The sequence below is a fragment of the Rattus norvegicus genome, chromosome 2 (assembly GCF_021556685.1).
Source record: "Rattus norvegicus strain SHRSP/BbbUtx chromosome 2, alternate assembly SHRSP_T2T, whole genome shotgun sequence".
NCBI lineage: Eukaryota > Metazoa > Chordata > Mammalia > Rodentia > Muridae > Rattus > Rattus norvegicus.
This window is the reverse complement of record NC_141535.1, coordinates 176,592,610-176,610,838: the sequence shown is the minus strand read 5'-3', so window position 1 is coordinate 176,610,838 and position 18,229 is coordinate 176,592,610. Positions and strand designations below refer to the sequence as shown.

The 18,229-nt window shown below is 52.0% G+C and overlaps 1 protein-coding gene across 7 annotated transcripts; it reads right to left on the bottom strand.

Annotated features, from left to right (window-relative positions):
- Positions 1–4,926: 4,926 nt before the first annotated feature.
- Positions 4,927–17,500, bottom strand: Pbxip1 (PBX homeobox interacting protein 1). 7 transcript variants are annotated; one of them, XM_087623923.1, is made up of 11 exons: positions 16,451–17,500; positions 14,741–14,825; positions 10,879–11,026; positions 10,618–10,685; positions 10,388–10,550; positions 8,709–8,933; positions 8,596–8,619; positions 8,292–8,362; positions 8,062–8,190; positions 6,204–7,420; positions 4,927–5,798 (listed from the first exon to the last, which is right to left on the bottom strand). In XM_087623923.1, exons 2-11 carry the CDS (start codon positions 14,789–14,791, stop codon positions 5,705–5,707), a joined length of 2,190 nt encoding a protein of 729 aa, XP_087480049.1. In that variant the 5' UTR covers positions 14,792–14,825; positions 16,451–17,500; the 3' UTR covers positions 4,927–5,704.
- Between the last annotated feature and the right edge of the window lie 729 nt (positions 17,501–18,229).

The following is an 18,229-nucleotide window of genomic DNA, read 5'->3' as shown; positions in this document are numbered from 1 at the left end:
AGGTAGAGATTTGGAGAGGAGAAAGGAAGCACACTGCCCTGGGCTCTTGGCCTAACTCTCTCCTAGCAAACTTTGGGAGCCTGCACAAGTTGCTATTCTCTGGGCCTTTCTCTACCTCTGAAATGATGCTCAGAAGACTGTTCCAGAGCTGACCACCTACCCACAAGCCAGAGCCACTGAGATGGAAGCTGGTAGACAGGGAAAATGGCTTCCCTAACCAAGAGCCCAAGGAGCAGAGGTTGAAGCTTCTTTTGTTTCTTCTCCAAATGGCAAGTGACACAAATAGATCCAGGGAGTCAGAGAGAGCATAGTAGGACTGAATGAAGCTCAGGGGAATTTCTGGCCCTGAGCCAAGTAAGTCAAGGCTCTGGGTTCTTGCCCAGGCCCTTGCAAAATAACTACACAGTGTAAATTCAGATCTGACTGACTGCTCGACTCTGTGAGAGATGGAGAGGCCACGGTCCCCTGTGGTCTACACACTGCCTGGGTCATTGCTCACCTCTCTCTCTCTCTCTCTCTCTCTCTCTCTCTCTCTCTCTCTCTCTCTCTCTCTGTGTGTGTGTGTGTGTGTGTGTGTGTGTGTGTGTGTGCATGTACATGCACATGTGTATATGTGTTTCTTCCCCTGTTAAAATAGTCCTGAGTTCAATTCCCAGCCACCAACATTCTGTAACTCCAACATCTGACACTCTCACACAAACATCCATGCCGGGAAAACACCAGTACACATAAAATAAAAATAATTAAAAGAAAAGGAAAAAAAGGAAAGAGAGAGGGGAAGAATAAGGGAAGGAGAGAGGAAGAAAGGAGCCTAGTGTGCCACACATGCTTGGAATCCTGGCTCTTGGAGGCTGAGGCAGTCGGATCAGGTCAGCTTTATCTATACAGTGAGTTCAAAGCTAGGCTGATTCTAGGAGAGCCTGACTCAAAAACAGCAGGGCATGGTGGTGCATCCCTTTAATCCCAGCACTCACTTGAGGCAGAGGCAAGCAGGTCTCAAGCAGATTTTTGTGAGTCCAAGGCCAGCCTGATCTACATAGTGAGTTCCAGGACAGCCAAGATTACATAGTGAGACCTACATAGTCTCACCGTCCACCCATCCTAACCACACACACCCCCCCAAAAAAAGAAAAGAAAGAACTGATGCAAAAGAAAATGTTCTGAGCATGTGCAAGGGTTTTCCTTGTTATTCCCTAAACAATACAGTGTAACAAACACTTAGTGTTTAGATCGATCGATCACATTGGGTAGCACCATCAGTAATCAGGAGATGTTCCAGCTGCACAGGAGGTTCTGTGTGGGGCATATGCCAGCGCCATGCCCTTTTATATAGGGGACTAGAGCATCAACCATGGGTAAGCATCCACGAATGACCATACTCCACCACTTGAAGAGCCCTGTCATGGATCTCACAGTGGCTCACTAAAACGGGGCACTGCCACTTCTAACTTGCATGAGAGTCTGGCTGAGTCCTAAGGGAGTCTGGACATCTTACCCAGGGCCTGTAGGTGATCAAGTTGGAAACCTGACACACTAGGTTTTCCAACCCCAAACTTACTCAGCCAAAGTTCTAGTTAGGTCTCCTGGGCCGGACACTGATAGAAAAGGAAGCCATCCCAGGGTGCGGGGCCAGCAGACTCAGAAGTCTAAGTGGGATTCTGTGGCTCAGGCTGATCCGAGATGAAGCAGCAAAGCTGGGAGAGACCTGGTGTGTCTGGATTCAGGACATCACTGCACTGAAATGGAGAAGCACCAAGGCCCTTGGTGTAAGCATGTGAAGGGACCAGACACATCTGTGACCTAGAACAGGGATGAATATAAAGAGCTTCTGCACCTGGGTGCCTTTGAGAGGTTACCATGGCAACACCTAGCTAGTCCTGAGGTCTGTCCTTGGGCCCAGCAGAGGAGACTGGGAGCATGGAGGGGGTCGGGGGATGACAGGCATAGGCTGGTGGTAAAAGGCTGGGTTGAGGCCATGTGGAGCCATGTGGAAAAGTTGTGGCCCCTGGGAAAGCAGTTTTGGGGGCTGGCTAAATGAAAAAATGTTTTCCACTTAAAAGTAGAAGGCCCTGAAGAGGGTGTGGTGGTACAGGAATGTAGTTCCAGCCCCACAGGCCCCAGAGGAGGAGGATTCAAAGTCTGAGGCCAGCCAAGGATATACAGTAATATCCTGTCTCTAGATAAAAATGGCAAGAGGTGGGCTGGAGAGATGGCTCAGTGGTTAAGAGCACTGACTGCTCTTCCAGAGGTCCTGAGTTCAAATCCCAGCAACCACATGGTGGCTCACAACCATCTGTAATGGGATCTGATGCCCTCTGCTGGTGTGTCTGAAGACAGCTTCAGTGTACTTATAAATAATAAATAAATAAATCTAGAAACCTTAAAAAAAAAAATGGCAAGAGGTGCCACTGGGAAATAAAGCCTTTGCCTATCACACAAGGAGTCCCGGGTCTGATGCTAAAAAGAAGGGGAGGGGTAAGGAGGGGAGAAAGAGAAACAAGACAGGAGATGGGAGAGAGAAGTATAGGTGAGAGAAGAGAAGGGGTGGGGAGAGGTGGGGGAGGAGGAGGAGACATCGGAGAGGAGAGGCCCGACTACCCTCAACTCCAGTGACACTCTCACAAAGCTCCCAAGGACACTCTAAGAGCAGCAGCCCCCAGAGAGAGGATAGAAAGCCAAACCAAACACCAAGAACTTCAACTAGAAAAGCCCCAGCACAGACCCTAAGGAGCCAACGGGGACCAGCGGCAGCACCCAGTACCTCCGCTCTCAGGATCACTCTGCCCTGCAGTGCTGTCAAGGTTCTCAGGCACCGTGGGAAGGGAGCAGAGACATTGCCTCCAGCCCTTCTAAACACTTTGTCCCACACACTGGACCCATAGTCAGAGGAGCGCCTGTGGTCACTCTTCAGTGTTACTGTCGGTCATGAGGGTGACAGAGAGAGGGGCTTCAGAGCCATGATGGGGGTGAGGCCCTCCCCATGGGTCCCAATGTACCTGATTCCCTGGCCTTCCCCAGCAAGCCCCTTGGGTTAATGGCTCACCCATCTTTCCTAGCTTGGCAGTTGCAGACCCTGCAGTTCAGCCTATAAAGTCTTGAATGTGTAAGAAGGGGAAGGGGCGGGCTGGAGAGATGGCTCAGTGGTTAAGAGCACTGACTGCTCTTCCAGAGGTCCTGAGTTCAAATCCCAGCAACCACATGGTGGCTCACAGCTATCTGTGATCAGATGACCTATTCTGGTGTGTCTGAAGACAGCTACAGTGTAAAATAAATAAATAAATAAATAAATAAATAAATAAATAAATAAATATTTTAAAGGGGCTGGGGATTTAGCTCAGTGGTAGAGCGCTTACCTAGGAAGCGCAAGGCCCTGGGTTCGGTCCCCAGCTCCGAAAAAAAGAACAAAAAAAAAAAAAAAATAAGGGGAAGGGGCTAGAAGGACCCTGAGACTCCAAAACTTATTATCCACCAGAAATGAGCCCTTGACATGGAAACCAGAGGTCAGAGAGTCACATACCAACACCCTCTAGGAAACAAGGCAGGCCTGTGTTCTCCCCGTCTCCGGGCCCAGCACCCTGACAGACTGCCATCCTGCCTGCCTCTGGCTTTGAGCTCTCTCCCAACCACCAAGGTCACCACAGCTGTGTAAGCAGGACAATCTTTGAAGACCTTCTATGGAACAGCAAAAACAGGGTTAAACCTGCCTTACTTCTGAGGGTCACCGGTCCAGAGAGACATGAAATACAATTGTCTTTTTTTTTAATTGTCTTTTTTTAAAAGATTTATTTATTGATTTTATGTACATGAGTACACTGTAGCTGTCTTCAGACACACCACAAGAAGGCATCAGATCCCATTACAGATGGTTGTGAGCCACCATGTGGTCTCTGGGAATTGAACTGAGGACCTCTGGAAGAGCAGTCAGTGCTCTCAACCGCTGGGCCATTTCTCCAGACCACAACTGTCTTTCTAAAACAGAAGGCTTCTTCCTGAAGCCCCCAGCCTACAGCACTAACCTGTGTAAGGTAATGTTCCTTAAGTCTAACCAGAGCTCCTCCGGCTGCAGAGTCTGTGCATATTAAAGGATCTACAGTCCTAGGGCCTCACTGGCTCTGTCTGATACACAATAGACTTTTTTTTAAAAAAATGTAATGGGTGTTTTTGGTTTTTTTGTTTGTTTAGGGTTTTTTTTTTTGTTTTTTTTTTCTTTTTTTTTTTTTTTTTTTGGTTTTTTGGATGTATGTGTACTGTGCTCGCCTAATGCCCAGAAGGCCAGAAGAGGGCATTGGAACCTGGAGACTGAAGTTGCAGACAGTCCACGAGGGTGCAGGAAGTCAAGCCTGGGTCCTCTGAAGAGCAGCCTGTGCTCAGTGGCTGAACCATCCACCCATCCCACACAATAGATGTTTAAACATTTGTGGACATTTGTGGAATGAGCCACCCTTGTTCCATTTCCACCTGGCTTGTCTAGCACCGGAATTAAACAAGCCATTGCACCTAAAAGCCTCTGAACAGTGACACGGAAGTATTGCTAAATAATTCAGAAGTCGATCCCAGCACCTTTCTAGCGCCTACAGTCCCTAATCCCCTCCTTAATTGACCTGGCCTGAGTAGTCACTGACCCCACCCCCACACCCTGGGAGATTTCCAGGTCTAGAAGCCCAGTCAGTGTGCTACCAATGGTGTAGAGATTAGAATGGAGGGGGGGTTCCTAAATAACCAGGGGGGTTCTGGGAATTCTTAAGAGCTGGTCAGTGGGTAGGGGTCATCGGTGTGGGGTAGTGACCAGTCACAGGAGGGAGGCAAAGTCTAGGAAAAGGTGGGGCCAGAGCGCCACCTAGTGGCTCCCTCGCCTCTGTAGACCCAGGCACCAGGCTGCGCCTGTTCTCTGCCCTCCCCATCACGCTCCAAAAAAGGGACCAACTCTTGTGTGGCAGAAACAGGATGTTTGCTTCCTTGCTTTATTGACTCCATTCTCAGCCCTTCAGCCCTCTTTCAGAAGATAAGAATACCACACTGTGTATTGTGAGACAATTGGTGGCTGGACTCAAGGCTAGATTCCTTGGGAAAGAACATGGGGAACAGACGGGAAGGCTGAGGGCAGAAAGGCAAAAGGGTTGAGTGCAGTGTCTAGATTGTGCCCAAACACTGGAGTGGTGGCTGCAAGGTGTCCCCTTGCACTTAGAGACCACCTCAAGTGACAGAGCCCTATCATGGTGTACAGTTCAGGTGGGGAGGTGAAAGCCACAAGAGGCATGGTGTGGGCTCCTCAGGCTTAGCGACAGCTGTCTCCAAAGCTAACAAAAACCCCCAAGGCAAGTCCGGAGCTAAGTCTCCAACCAGTAGCTCCAGTGCAGGGTGGTGGTAAGCTGTGCTGTGGACCCAGGATAGCCACAAGAAAGGACAGCTCTCTGGCTTCAGAATAAGAGTCCTCCCCAGCAGGCTCCTACAGGATGCTTAGTACCCAGGGCCTTTATCATTTGCATACATTTGTTTAAACAGTTCAGTAGTGTCAACTACGGCCTTTTTTAAGCAAAAGTGGTACCAGTGCAGGGCCGAGTGCTTTGCTCTCTTCTGTGAAGGACGTCCAAGGGCACTAACGAGCCAGGAGGAACCCACTGGACAGTGTGAGCATGGGTCACATAATTCCAGGGATCTTTAGCTGGGTGCATGCCAAGGCCGGTGGTTGCAGCAGGAGCAGGGCTCAGCCTTGGTGGTAGTGGTGGGGATGGCGGCTGTGCTCTTCCCTGGGCCCCACAGCTCTGTGGTTCCAAGGCTGCTTCTCCTTCTTCTTTGACCTATGGGGAGACAGGGCAGACAAGGAATGGTCTTTAGGAAACAATACCAGGTACTGAGATAGGACACTAAGGAGAAGGAGCCCTGTTCCTCAGGTGGAAGCCAACTCAGGCGGCGGCCACCAAACCTGGGAGACACCTGGGCTTCAGGATGAATCCTTTGGGGCAGACAAGAAGGGGCCCTCTATGTACAGGCAAGGTGGGGAAAAGGGGGTCCTAGCTCAAAAGGATATCCCTGAGGACCACCGTAGCCCCTCATGGGAAGATAGGAAGTGTACCCAGAAGCCTTCTCTAAGGCCTGGGGATCAGAAATGAAGAGAGAGACTCAAGCTGCAGACCTCTGCAATCAGGGCCCAATGCCTTCAAACCCCTCAGCTACTCCCTCCCCCGCCGACCCCCAATTCCCACCTCCTCTTCAGTGCCTTGTCTCCAAAGAAGTGGCTGAAGATGAAGTCCTCAAAGTCATCCACTTCATCATCGTCACCCGTTTGTTTCAGTGCCACCTCCTCCAGGCTGTCCTCCAGGGCATCCACAAAATCCCTGAAGCGAAGGCGGTCATGCCTGAAGATGCCATCTTCTCCAAAGTAAGCAGGTGAGAGGGGCAGCTCTTTGGTTAGCTGTCCGGCCCAGGGCAGCCGAGCCAAGTATTCCCTCAGCACAGAGGCCAGCTCCTGCTGCCGCACAGGGGCCAGCTCCACACCAAAGAGGGCCAGGCCCTCCTGCCGGGCACAGTCGGCCACGCCTGAACAGCCCTGAGGGGGCCGGTACTTGCGCCTTAGCAGCTCCTCCCAGGACACAGAGTCAGGGCTGTTGTCTTTCCCCCAAGAATGCTTCTGCCTTTCCCCAGAGTGGGAGTTCCCACTTTTCCTAGGGTGTACCTTGGGGTCCTGTCGCTTGCTGTCCTTTCTGCTCCCCGATTCTTCCGCCCTCGGCCTGTTCTCCTTCCAGTGCCCCGTGAATTCCCTGCCCTCATCCCTCCAGCTCTTCTTCCTGTCCTGGCCAGATTCCTCCTTCTTCAGCTTCCAGTGCTCAGCCTTCTGATCCCTCTGCCCCCCACGCCACTTCTCCCTCCCACTCCACTCCCTGGGATGCTGGAAGCGAGGCTTCTTCTGGTGCCAGGCCTCGGAGTCATTGGAAGATCTGCCAGTGTTAATACCCTGACTCTCTAGGCCCTGCAGTGTCTGAGCCAGCATGTGACCAAGTTCAGCCAGGCCAGCGTGAGCTGGGGCTCCTTGGCCGGCATCCTGCAAGCCCCTCTGCAGGTTGCGGTGCACAGAGCCCAACAGCTGCCACTGTTTCTGCAGCTCCTGCCTTAGGGCCTTGGCCTCGGCCTCAAGCTGCTTATGCTGCTCCAATAAGCTGGTGTCTGGTTCCTGCCCCTTGTGGCCTTGTTCTGTAGTGGCCTTGCCACCCTGTGGACTTCCACCCCAGTTGAGACACACCCCATCCACACCCCGGACACAGTTAGCCTCAAGCCCTTGGAGTCGGGCCCTTAGCTGCTGCAGTTCTGACTCTAGGGCCTGGTGGGAGGTCTTGCCCTGCTGCAGGGCTTCCCGGAGCCGGGCATTCTCCTCTTCCAGCCCTTTGGGCTGGTGCAACAGGCTCTGAAGCTCTTCTTTCTGAGCCTAGAACGTAGTTAGGAACAGAAGAAAACAGAAGAAGTCCTTATCAGGACGGGCACAATGCCTTCTACCCCGATTCTATTCTATTAGAGTGGGCAAGGCCTAGAGATGGAGTTCTGTTGGGAGTGAGCCTGCTTGGTCTGTGCAAGGCCCTGGGTTTGAGCCCCAGTGCTGCCTTGGAGAGCCAGAAGGGTTCCTCCTCCTCCTCTCCACCCCTCATCTGAGGAACTGTCCTGAGATGGTCAAATTCTACCCAGAATGTATGTCCTTACACAGCAAACACTTACTCTTTAGACCCAGCATAGCCACTATCTAGCCCTCCTCGTCCCTCTCCCACCCGCCATACCCAGAGCAGACACTGTGCATTGATCCTAGCACTTAGTAAGAGTCGTGGTTTGTTCTTCAAATGGGAAGATCATACTCGTCGCTCAGAGGTGACCTGACATGTAAAACAGGTATACCAGTCCCAAAATAGCCCTTAGCATGAGGAAAGTCAGCCAGAACAAGAAGATGCCCTTACTACAGTGGCAAACAGGGAGGCTCCAGGATCAGATGAATAGGGAAAACTCCTTCTGGGGGAACCCACTAGGACATACATAGGGTAAAGGTGGCCAGATGAAGCCCTCCCTCTTGCTAGGGCCCACCTGCAGCTGAGCCTGCAACAGCCGGATATCCTGGTTCTCCTTGGCCAGCTTGTCCAGCAGAAGCCCCATGCTCTGCAGGCTGGGGACACTGTCAGGTGGTACTGAGGCCTGCAGCTGCTCTACCTCATCCTGATGACAGAAGAGCAGCTACTCCATGCTCCCTTCCAGGTAGAGCAGCCCAGCTCCTCCCCACCGGTGCTCCCTCGCCCACTATGGAAACCTATACGAACCTGCCTGTTCCCCACGGTCTGTACCAGCTCAGTCTCTGGAAAGACCTGCAATTCGGCTTCCTCCACGGGCTCTGTAGGTAAGTGAGCATCTGAATCTAAGCCCCCGATTCCACAGAGCCCATCACCCCTCTCCCAGTCATCTTCCTTTCCCAGAGCACACCCCACGGCTCCTAGTCCTGCGGACAAGTTCAACAGCTGAAGAGATAACAGGCAACTCTGGGCACCTTACCTGAGAGCCACTCCCCATACAACGCACATTACCGCCCAACCCAGAAAGAAAGCCAAGGCAGAGTCTCCTGCTCACCAGTCTCGGGCTCCAGCAGTGCGCCTGGAGATGAAGACAGTCTGGTAAGGCCTCAGGGAAGCAGCGAGAGGTAAGGGCAGACACGGCAGCAAGGCCCAACCAGTAGTACTCACCAGAGAACAGGAGGATCCCCAGGCCCAGAAGAACCAGGGCCCCCAGGAAACACATGTTGAGAGAGATGCCCAGCTCTCCTATACCCTCGCCCTTGGCCTGGTCCTCTCCATCCACAGCTGCCGTGGGCTGGGGTGGGCTAGGCTCTCGGCCCCTCCGTCTCCGAAGACCCTCCACATCTACATCAGTGTCATCATCACTGCTAGAGCAGCCATGCTCTTTCCAAACTGGAGGAAGGGAAGGGACAGGGCAGTGAGACAAGAAGAGATGAGCATAGGGAAACGGGGGAGGAGGGGGAAGAGGAAGGCACAGGGAGGCCCAGTCCTGGCCACCGAGAAGGCACAGAAGACTGCCCATCTAGGCCTGGGTACTAACTGACTGGCCCTGTCCAGTCATTGACAAACATCTACAAACACAAGAGCCATGTCTATCCTGAAACCCTCCCTCTCCCAGTGTGCCTCACATCAAGTTTCTACACAGGATGCCACCTTCCTGCATCCCCTTTAACCTCCTTGGCTACTGGGCCATTTTGGCTTTTCCAGTCCTAAGGCTAATAACTCCCCTCATAACTTCTTACCCACTCCACTGACCTCCCCTCTGTGGCCTTCCCAGTGTCCTAGGCTTGCCTCTCTGACTATATGTCCTCTAGCCATATTCTTCTGGGTACCGCCGCCCCCAGGAGGAAGGACATCACTGCCTTTCTGGTTAGCCTCAGTCTTCCCTCTCTATCCCACGTCAGATGGACGGCTCTCCACTTGATGGCCTCACAGTCAGTAGACTCTCTTTACAGGCCTCGCAGGTCTTCCGTCTGACTCCTGCAGCTGCCCCGTTAATGGCACCTGGCTCCGATCTCTTCCTCCCCATGGCCATTCGACAGAGATGGAGGGTGTGGGGAGGTGTGTCTCCTGTCACCTCTGCCACTGCCTTGAACAGACCATGGACTAGTCCCAGGCTTCTGTCGATGCCACGTTCTGGGATGTTTTCTCCTGACCTACTTGATGCTCAAGAATCTTCTCAAATGGCACCTCCAACTGTCCCTGCCTCTCCCTCACTCTTACCATCACCTGACCGAGCTGTCTCCCTCCCACTCCTTCAGGAACTGCTGAACTGCATGCCCTTTCTGCATCCCTTGTGGTTTGACTGGATCTTTGGCTCAGGCCACTCAGCTTCTTACAGAGTCCCTGAGCCTCTCACCATCCCTCATCGTGGGTCAGAGCCAGCTCAAGGAAATAAAGGGTATGTCCTAGGGCAGGTTCTCAACCTGTGGGCTGCAACCCTTTGGGAGTCAAATGACCCTTTCACAGAGGCCACCTAAGACCACTGGAAAACATAGATATTTACATTATGATTCTATTACACATATGCAGTAGAAATGAAAATAACTTTATGGTTGGAGGTCACCATGACATGAGGAACTGTATTAAAGTGTCACAACATTAGGAAGGTTGAGAACCACTGCTCTAGAAGCAAGAAAAGAGGACGCATTGAAGAAAAGAAAGAATCAGGCAGCATGGGCCCTCATTCGAGCTCCCTAACTTCTTTTGTCTGCAGTTACAGACAGTTTTGAGCTGACATGTGGGTGCTGGAATTGAACTCAGGTCCTCTGGAAGGGCAGCTAGTGCTCTCAACTGCTGAGCCACCCCTCCACCCCTCCAGAACAGAAGGCAAGATGGCCCCTGACCTGCTCTGGGACTTGAGGGCAGGTTCTGTGGGTGGATATTTCTCTCCAGGTCCTGTGTGTCTGGTCCAAGGCTTGTCACCATAGGAGTCTCCTGCAAATCTTCCTGGACCGCTGTGTCTCCTGGGCGCTTCGTCCCATGACCGTCATCACCACCCAGAGCACCCTGATGTGGATGGAACTATGAGCTGTGCCCTCTCCACCCTCCTCCCCACCCCAGGGAAGCTCCTCACCTTGGCCTCAGACTCTTCTGGCAGCGCAGCACCTTCGCCCTGGGAACTTTCCGTCTGGAAAAGCATCTCTGCAGTGCAAGATAAAGCCCAGAAAAACCCGCTGCCCTGAACTGAACTACAGGGCAGCCCTCTAGCACCCTCAGGCCCCAACCACTTCAGTGTGGCAGCTCATAAGGCAACACTAGCAAACAGTGATCACCCTTCCCCCAAGTAAGAAGACAAGAGGAGAGGCTACGCCCAGCCCTCCAGGAGCCCCATTACCTTCTCCATTCAAGGTCCCAGCTGATTCTTTGCCATCTGCCTTGGAGGAGTCCTGAAGGGCCTGGGGGGCTTCTTCTGATTCTGGGTCCACCCTGGACTCGGGGCCCAGAGTCTCTACAGGGAGAGTCTGGCCAGAGGGAGACGAGCACTAAGATACGTTATCAGGACAAAATCAGGGGTGGAAATTCCCTGACAGGATCTGAGGGGCTAACAGCACTCATACTACAGCCCACATCTCAGAAACTGCAGCCTGCTCTACACCGGTGCTGTCCAAAGTGTTTATTCTACTCCTCAACTCCCCACCCTTCCCCCACTGCCCCAGAGGCCAGGCTTCTATAAAATCATAGCCTCAAGCAAGGATCTGGGACCAGGGCATTCACTCAGCAGTCCCTGAGGGAGGCCAACAGCCCCCTATCATCAGTGTTGTGCTCCCCATAAACCAGCAACCCAAACCCAGACCCAGACCCAGACCCAGACCCAGGTCATGGTAGTTACGCTCTCAGCTGTTCTCTCTTCTGCCCACCCACACATCCATCTTGAGTTCTCTGGCCTTTCCCATTGGCCTATGTGACCCCAACGGCCATTTCCCAGCAGCTACTGGCAGAGGCCCAACAACTGCCCCCAGCCACAGCCAGCCTGGCCCTTGGTGTTGGCTCACAGCCTGGTCCCGTGGGTATGTGGCAAGTGCTTTACCACTAAGCCATCTCCCCAACTTAAAAATATATATATTATTAGTGTGTGTGTGTGTGTGTGTGAGAGAGAGAGAGAGAGAGAGAGAGAGAGAGAGAGAGAGAGAGAGAGAGAGACTCTCTACATAGTCCTGGCTATCCTAGAACTCACTATGTAGATGAGGTTGGCCTCAGGCTCACAGAGCTCCATCCGCCTCCTCTGTCTCCTGACAGCTGGGATTAGAGGTGTGCACTCCATACCTGGCTTAGACTGACTTTTGACCTCAGTATGCTGTTTGGCAATTTACAAATCACGTTTATTTTTCTCAGGTTACCCCTGCAAGGCAAGGATCACAAGGCTGGTTTATAGTAAAGGATGAGCAGGTGAAATATTGGCCCAGGTCCCCTGCTGTCAGCAAAGGCACCATGACAGGAGACCAGGCCCCACTGAGCACAGGGCCTATCTTACTCCCCACCATTGGGCACTGGTCCTTGTAGTCTACTCTAGGGTCACTGCTGAGGTCAATTCCTCACCTCCTTCCCCTGTTGGTCGGTCTCCTAAAGGGCACCTCAAACCCAGCAAGTCTAAATGGAGTTCTGTGGCTTCTTTAGCTACCGATTTTTATTTGTTCCTTTATGATACAAGGTCTCATGTATCCCAAAACTTGCTATGTAGCCAAGGATAACCCTGACCTGATCCTCCAGCCTCCATCTCCCAATTAGCATGATCGCAGCTTTTGCTCCACTCTGTCCAGCTCCTCCTAGTAGTTTTATTTTTTTCTTTTTTTTTCGGAGCTGGGGACCGAACCCAGGGCCTTGCGCTCCCTAGGCAAGCGCTCTACCGCTGAGCTAAATCCCCAGCCCCTTCCTCCTAGTAGTTCTAAGGAAGCCTGAGATCCTTCGACCCTTCCTGTCATCCCTCTCTAGCCAATCCCCGTACCAGCAGCCCTCCTGTCTCCTGCCCTAACCTGGGAGCTGTAGGAGCTCTGAAAGCACTGTCCCTGTCCTCACCCAGCCACACAGAGGCTTGGTCCCCTGCCAATGACACTGAATGTTAGGCTACTCTCCAACTCAGCAGCCCTGCACTGTCTACTCATCAGATGACACATGTGCTGGCTAATTTTGTGTCAACCTGACACAGGCTCAAGTCATCTGAGAGGCAAGAACCCCAGCTGGGAAAATGTCTTCATAAGATCAGGCTGGGGTTGGGGATTTAGCTCAGTGGTAGAGCGCTTGCCTAGGAAGCGCAAGGCCCTGGGTTTGGTCCCCAGCTCCGGAAAAAAAAGAACCAAAAAAAAAAAAAAAAATCAGGCTGTAGCCAGTCTATAGAGCATTTTCTTTCTTTTTTTTTTCCCCCTTTTTTCCTTTCTTTTTTTTTCAGTATTTTTTATTGCATTTTTAATTTACATTTTAAATGTTATCCCATTTCTCTGTTTCCCCTCCATAAACCTGCTATCCCCCCACCCCCCCACCCTGCTTCTATGAGGGTGCTCCCTCACCTACCTACCCGCTCCCTCCCACCTCCCTGCCCTGACATTCCCCTACACTGGGGCATCAGTCTTGACAGGGTCAGGGCCTCTCCTCCCACTGATGCCTGGCAAGGCCATCCTCTGCTACAGATGTGGATGGAGCCATAGGTCCATCCCTGTGTTCTCTTGGGACGGTGGGTTAGTCCCTGGGAGCTCTGGGGTGGAGGTCTGGTTGGTTGATAGTGTGTTCTTCTTATGGGGTTGCAAACCCCATCAGCTACTTCAGTCCTTTCTCTAACTCCTCCAATAGGGACCCTGTTCTCAGTTCAATGGTTGGCTGCGAGCATCCACCTCAGTTATTTGTCAGGCTCTGGCAGAGCCTCTCAGGAGACAGCTATATCAGGCTCCTGTCAGCAAGCACTACTTGGCATCTACCATACTGTCTGGGTTTGGTGGCTGTATATGGGATGCATCCCCATGTGGGGCAGTCCCTGGATGGCCTTTCAGTTTCTGCTCCACACTTTGTCTCCATATTTCCTCCTGTGAGTATTTCTGTTCCCCCTTCTAAGGACTGAAGCATCCACACTTCTGTCTTCCTTCTTGAGCTTCACGTGGTTTGTGAATTATATCTTGGATATTCCAATACAGAGCATTTTCTTAATTAATGATTGATGGGGGAGGACCCATCCCATTGTGGGTGGTGCCGTCCCTGGGCTAGTGGCTCTGGGTTCTAGGAGAAAGCAGGCTGAGAAGCCATGGAGAGCAAAGCAGTGAGCAGCATCCCTCCAGGGGTACATCAGCTCTGGCCTCCAAGGTCCTGCCCTGTCTGAGTTTCTGATCTGACTTCCTTCCCTCAGTGATGGATTGTTACCTGGGGTATAGGCTGAAATAAACCCTTTCATCCCAAGTTGCTTTGGTCATGGTGTTTCATCACCCTCGAAGAGGCCCTTCCAAAATGGTGTATAGCAGGTCTTCCCCTGATCCTAAGGCTCTTCAGTCTCAACACGGCTCCCCTTTGTCACCTCACGACCCTACTCTTGCTGGGGTTACACCAGAAGTCCCTCTCTGCTTCTCTCAGCCTACCTATCTGGTCCCTTCTTCCCAGATTAGCCCAAGCCCCACACCAGAGCTCTGTGCCAGATCTCCTCCCTCCTCTGGAGCCTCAGGAGAGCCAACAGGGACTCTGCCATGACCATCCGGACTAAGAAAACAGGACAGATCCAGAAAGCAGTGTGGGCAGCCAGGACAACCCAAGACTGATCAAAGGACAAAGGAAACTTTAGTTCTGTGTCCCTGTTCATGAACAGACTTGGCAATGCTTGTCTAGGACTAGAGCCAGTGTCTTGAAGGCGTCAAGGTTGCAGTTTCTGGTGATTTGACTCTTTCCCCTAGACTGTGGTTATCAATCCCAAGGCAGCGGTGTCTGAGGTACCCTGTGTTCTTTGCCAACACCGTCTGATTTAGCTTGCTGCTGACCTTGGCCATCTCCCTGTAAATTGTATGTACGACGCTGTACTTCTGAACAAGCTCATTTCGCGGCAGTCATCCACTGTGTGAGACCTCTTGGTCCCAGATACTGTGTCCATCTTCTTCAGTCCCTAATCCCTGGTGCTCTCACGCAACACCTTGCTCTTCTGGACACTCATTCCTGCAGGTTCCAGTCAAAGCAGTCCACCCCTGTAGGAATCCCCTCTCCCATGGAGTTCCCAGGCCCACTCTTCCTACCTCAGAGCCAGCAAGCACCCAGCTATTATCTGAGTCCGGGCAGGAGGCCATAGTTGTGGAGGTCCAGTGCAGCTAGAGTGGCCGCCTGCAGAGAAAAAAGCTCTCTTAAGAATGGAGTTCCTGGGCATGGAGGCCTACACTTTTCATCCCAGTGGCTCTTTGAGTGTGATGCCAGAGTAAGTTCCGGATAGTCAGGGTAATGCAGATGAATTTTGTTTCAAAGACGCAACCAAAAAAGAAGAAAGAGGAAGGAAGAAGGAAGAAAAAGAAGAAAGAAGAGGAGGAGGAAAAGGAGGAGGGGAGGATAAAGAGGAGGAAGAGGGAGAGGAGGAGGAAGGGGGAGGAGGAGGAAGAGGGGAAGGAGGAAAAAGAGGGAGGAGGGGGAGGAAGAGGAGCAAGAGGGGGGAGGAGGAAGAGGGGGATGAGGAAGAAGAGGAAGAGGGAGGAGGAGGAGGGGAGGGGGAGGAAGAGGAGCAAGAGGGGGGAGGAGGAAGAGGAGGAAGAGGGGGGAGGAGGAAGAGGAGGAAGAGGGAAAGGAGGAGGAGGGGAGGGGGAGAGGGAGGGGGAGGGGAGCTTCCTTCAGGAGAGGCAGACAGCGGCAGCAGGATTCCAGGCATCAAAAGATGTGCAATCTCCTCAGAAACCCAGGCTGGTCCCAGTCCTTCTGCCCTGCACCCCACAGCTTTCCTGGCCGTGTTCACCTTAACAAAAGTCACAGAGAAGCTACCTCATTCAAGGATCCATAGGGCCTTGGGAAACTGCACTGGCCTTAAAAATTCAAAGAAGACAAGGGTTGAAAAGTCCAGCCCCTGGTGTTCTGGCCAGGAAGGAGGAATCTCACAGGCTGACTGAATAAAGAGAGACCTGGGTCCTCCATAGTCCCCAGTGTCCTCCCACAGAGCCCAAAGAGAAGCCTACCAACCTCCTTAAGGCCTAAGTGTCCCAGTACCCATCCACCATCAGTCCTCCATGCACTTGGTTCAGTGCAGCACTTTCTCAATCTGTGAGTCGACACCCCACAGGGCTTACATGTCAGATGTCCTGCATATCAGACATTTACATTAGGATTCATGACAGTAGCAGTGTCACAGTTATGAAGTAGCAATGAAATAATTTTATAGTTGGTGGTCACCACAAGGGACTGTATTAAAGGGTCACAGTGTTAGGAAGGTTGGGAACCACTGGTTTTGGGGTTCTCAGCACTAGCTGTGCAGGGCTCGGCTAGGATCGCCACTGAAGTGAGCAGGATCAGGTCAGGCAGGAAGCCTTCTAACACTGCAGGGCCCAGTGGTCCACCTGGGTCTCTCTCAACCTTAAAGTCTAGAGAGTTTGATCTCAGGGATCTTAAAAGTAATTGGGGAGAAGGGGAGGGGTGGCAATTACCATCAATAAATCACATTAAAGTCTGCAAAATGGGAGGGGGCAAAACTGGGTCTCTGATCTTGTCCCTTGCTAATCATCTTGGAGGGCAGCTGGGGTTAAGGTATCGCCCCCCACTTCCAAAGACCAGCGTGAAGCAAGGCTGTGCTAGGGAAGTGCAACTGGGATCAAGCAAGAGGATGGAGTGACAGACAGCTGACCCACAGAGTCCTGGACTGTGATTCAGACACAGGTATGTGACTGCTTCCCCAGTGGCATAATGTAGAATTTGACTGTACCAGTCAAAGGCTCCCCATCTACTCCAGCTGGGTTTAAGTCCTGTTTGATTACCTTAAAAAATCCTGTGGCTCTTGTTGGTCAAGATTCAAGCCCAAGATAGGTAAAGGACATCTAGTGGCATCTTCCTCAATGCTCATGTCTCCTAGACACCGGCACCCATCCCACACAGGGACAGAACAATTGCAATGACTTCCCTATACCAAGTCCCAAAAAAAAAAAACGAGCTCCCCACACTCCTTCTTCTAGTGACACCCACACAGCCATCTTCCTTCAGCTTTCTGCTCTCACCCCTCCACTGTCCTGCTATCCCCAGTTGCTATGTGTGACTGTTAACAGGTGGCAGCAGGAAGGAAGTGGCCACAGCCGCTTGAGCAGAAGTCCCTGTTTATCCCTGGCTGTTTACAGCCTGCTCAGGTCCTCCAGAACTAAGCCCCATGGCAACCAGGGTGATGTCAGACCCACTGTCTCCATGGAAACCAGCAATGGTATGGTATTTGGGTCAACAAGACAAACCTAAAACCTAAGAAGACTTCCTAGAAGCACTGCTCTAGGGGTCCCAAACCTTGATACCAAAAAGCATCCCCGCTCTCCTAGGCCGCCACATCGATACCTTATTAGGAAGCTGGTCTAAGAAATCTAGCGGCTACTTAGCTGCCACCCTTCCCAGCTGTGATTTTAGGGCGCTTAGTCTTTGACCTCTATGAAGAAAACACACTCCCTCCTCTCCCCTCTTCACGCAGACAGGAATCCACAAAAACTTCTGCTGTTTTAAAAACACGGCTAAAAAGAGAGTGTTCCCAGTCTGCACAAAACTGGGAAGTCTGGTTTGATATGCCCTTGATTCTCTCTAACATCCTTCTCTGACCTTTAAAGGGAAGGACCTGGGACCACAAAAACTTGCCTGAGTTCCTGCTTCGGAATCATCTGTCTCCCTCCTTCCCCGCCCTTCGGTCCTGTGTTGGGCAGTATGTGGACGCCTGGGGTTTATACAACTTTGCCCTCCTTTGTTATCTGGGGATAAAAGTGGGAGTCTGTCGGCCCCTTCCCAGTAAGGGATTTACCTGAACCAGCTCTCGCTTCAATCTTCTGCTTTAACTTGTTGCAACCTCCCCTGCTTTCCAGCCCAGGAAGACAGGAGGGGAGTCACGTGGCTAGTGTTTGACCAGTGAAAAGTCGACTTCCCCGCGGGGGTGTGTGAGGGGGAACTTTTGACCAATAAAAAGCGGGACTCGAGCGCCTAGGGAGGGGAGAGGAGATCTACGCAGTACTTCTCTCTTGGTTTATCTTTTGGTGGGCAATTGTGGTCCCCAGCAAAAAAAATTTGGGGGGGAGCTCCCCTCTTTTCTCAATGTCTAGTGTCTAGTAGGAAGACCTAAAACCGAAGGTACTGTCTGATAAGGCAGCAAGGACCAGGGGCCATGTTGGTCCCAGGATAGACAGAGACAGCTGTAGGATGGGGGATGGGGTCCGATGTAAGTTGTGGGTTTAGAAATAGCCCTCCTGCCACTCCTATCCGCCCCAACCGAGTCTGAGCATGCCACTACTTTGGAAATGGAGGATGGCCAAGAGTGGTGGTGCACGCTTTTAATCCCAGCCCTTAGGAGGCAGAGGCAGGTGTGCAGGTGGGTCTCTTGTGTTTAAAATCAGTCAGATCTGAATTCCAGGCCAGCGAGGGCTACATAGTAAGATCCTGCTACAGCCGTTAAGAGCACTGACTGTTCTTCCAAAGGTCCTGAGTTCAATTCCCAGCAACCACGCAGTGACTCGCAACCATCTGTAACGGGATCCAATGCCCTCTTCTGGTGTGTCTGAAGCCAGTGACAGGATACT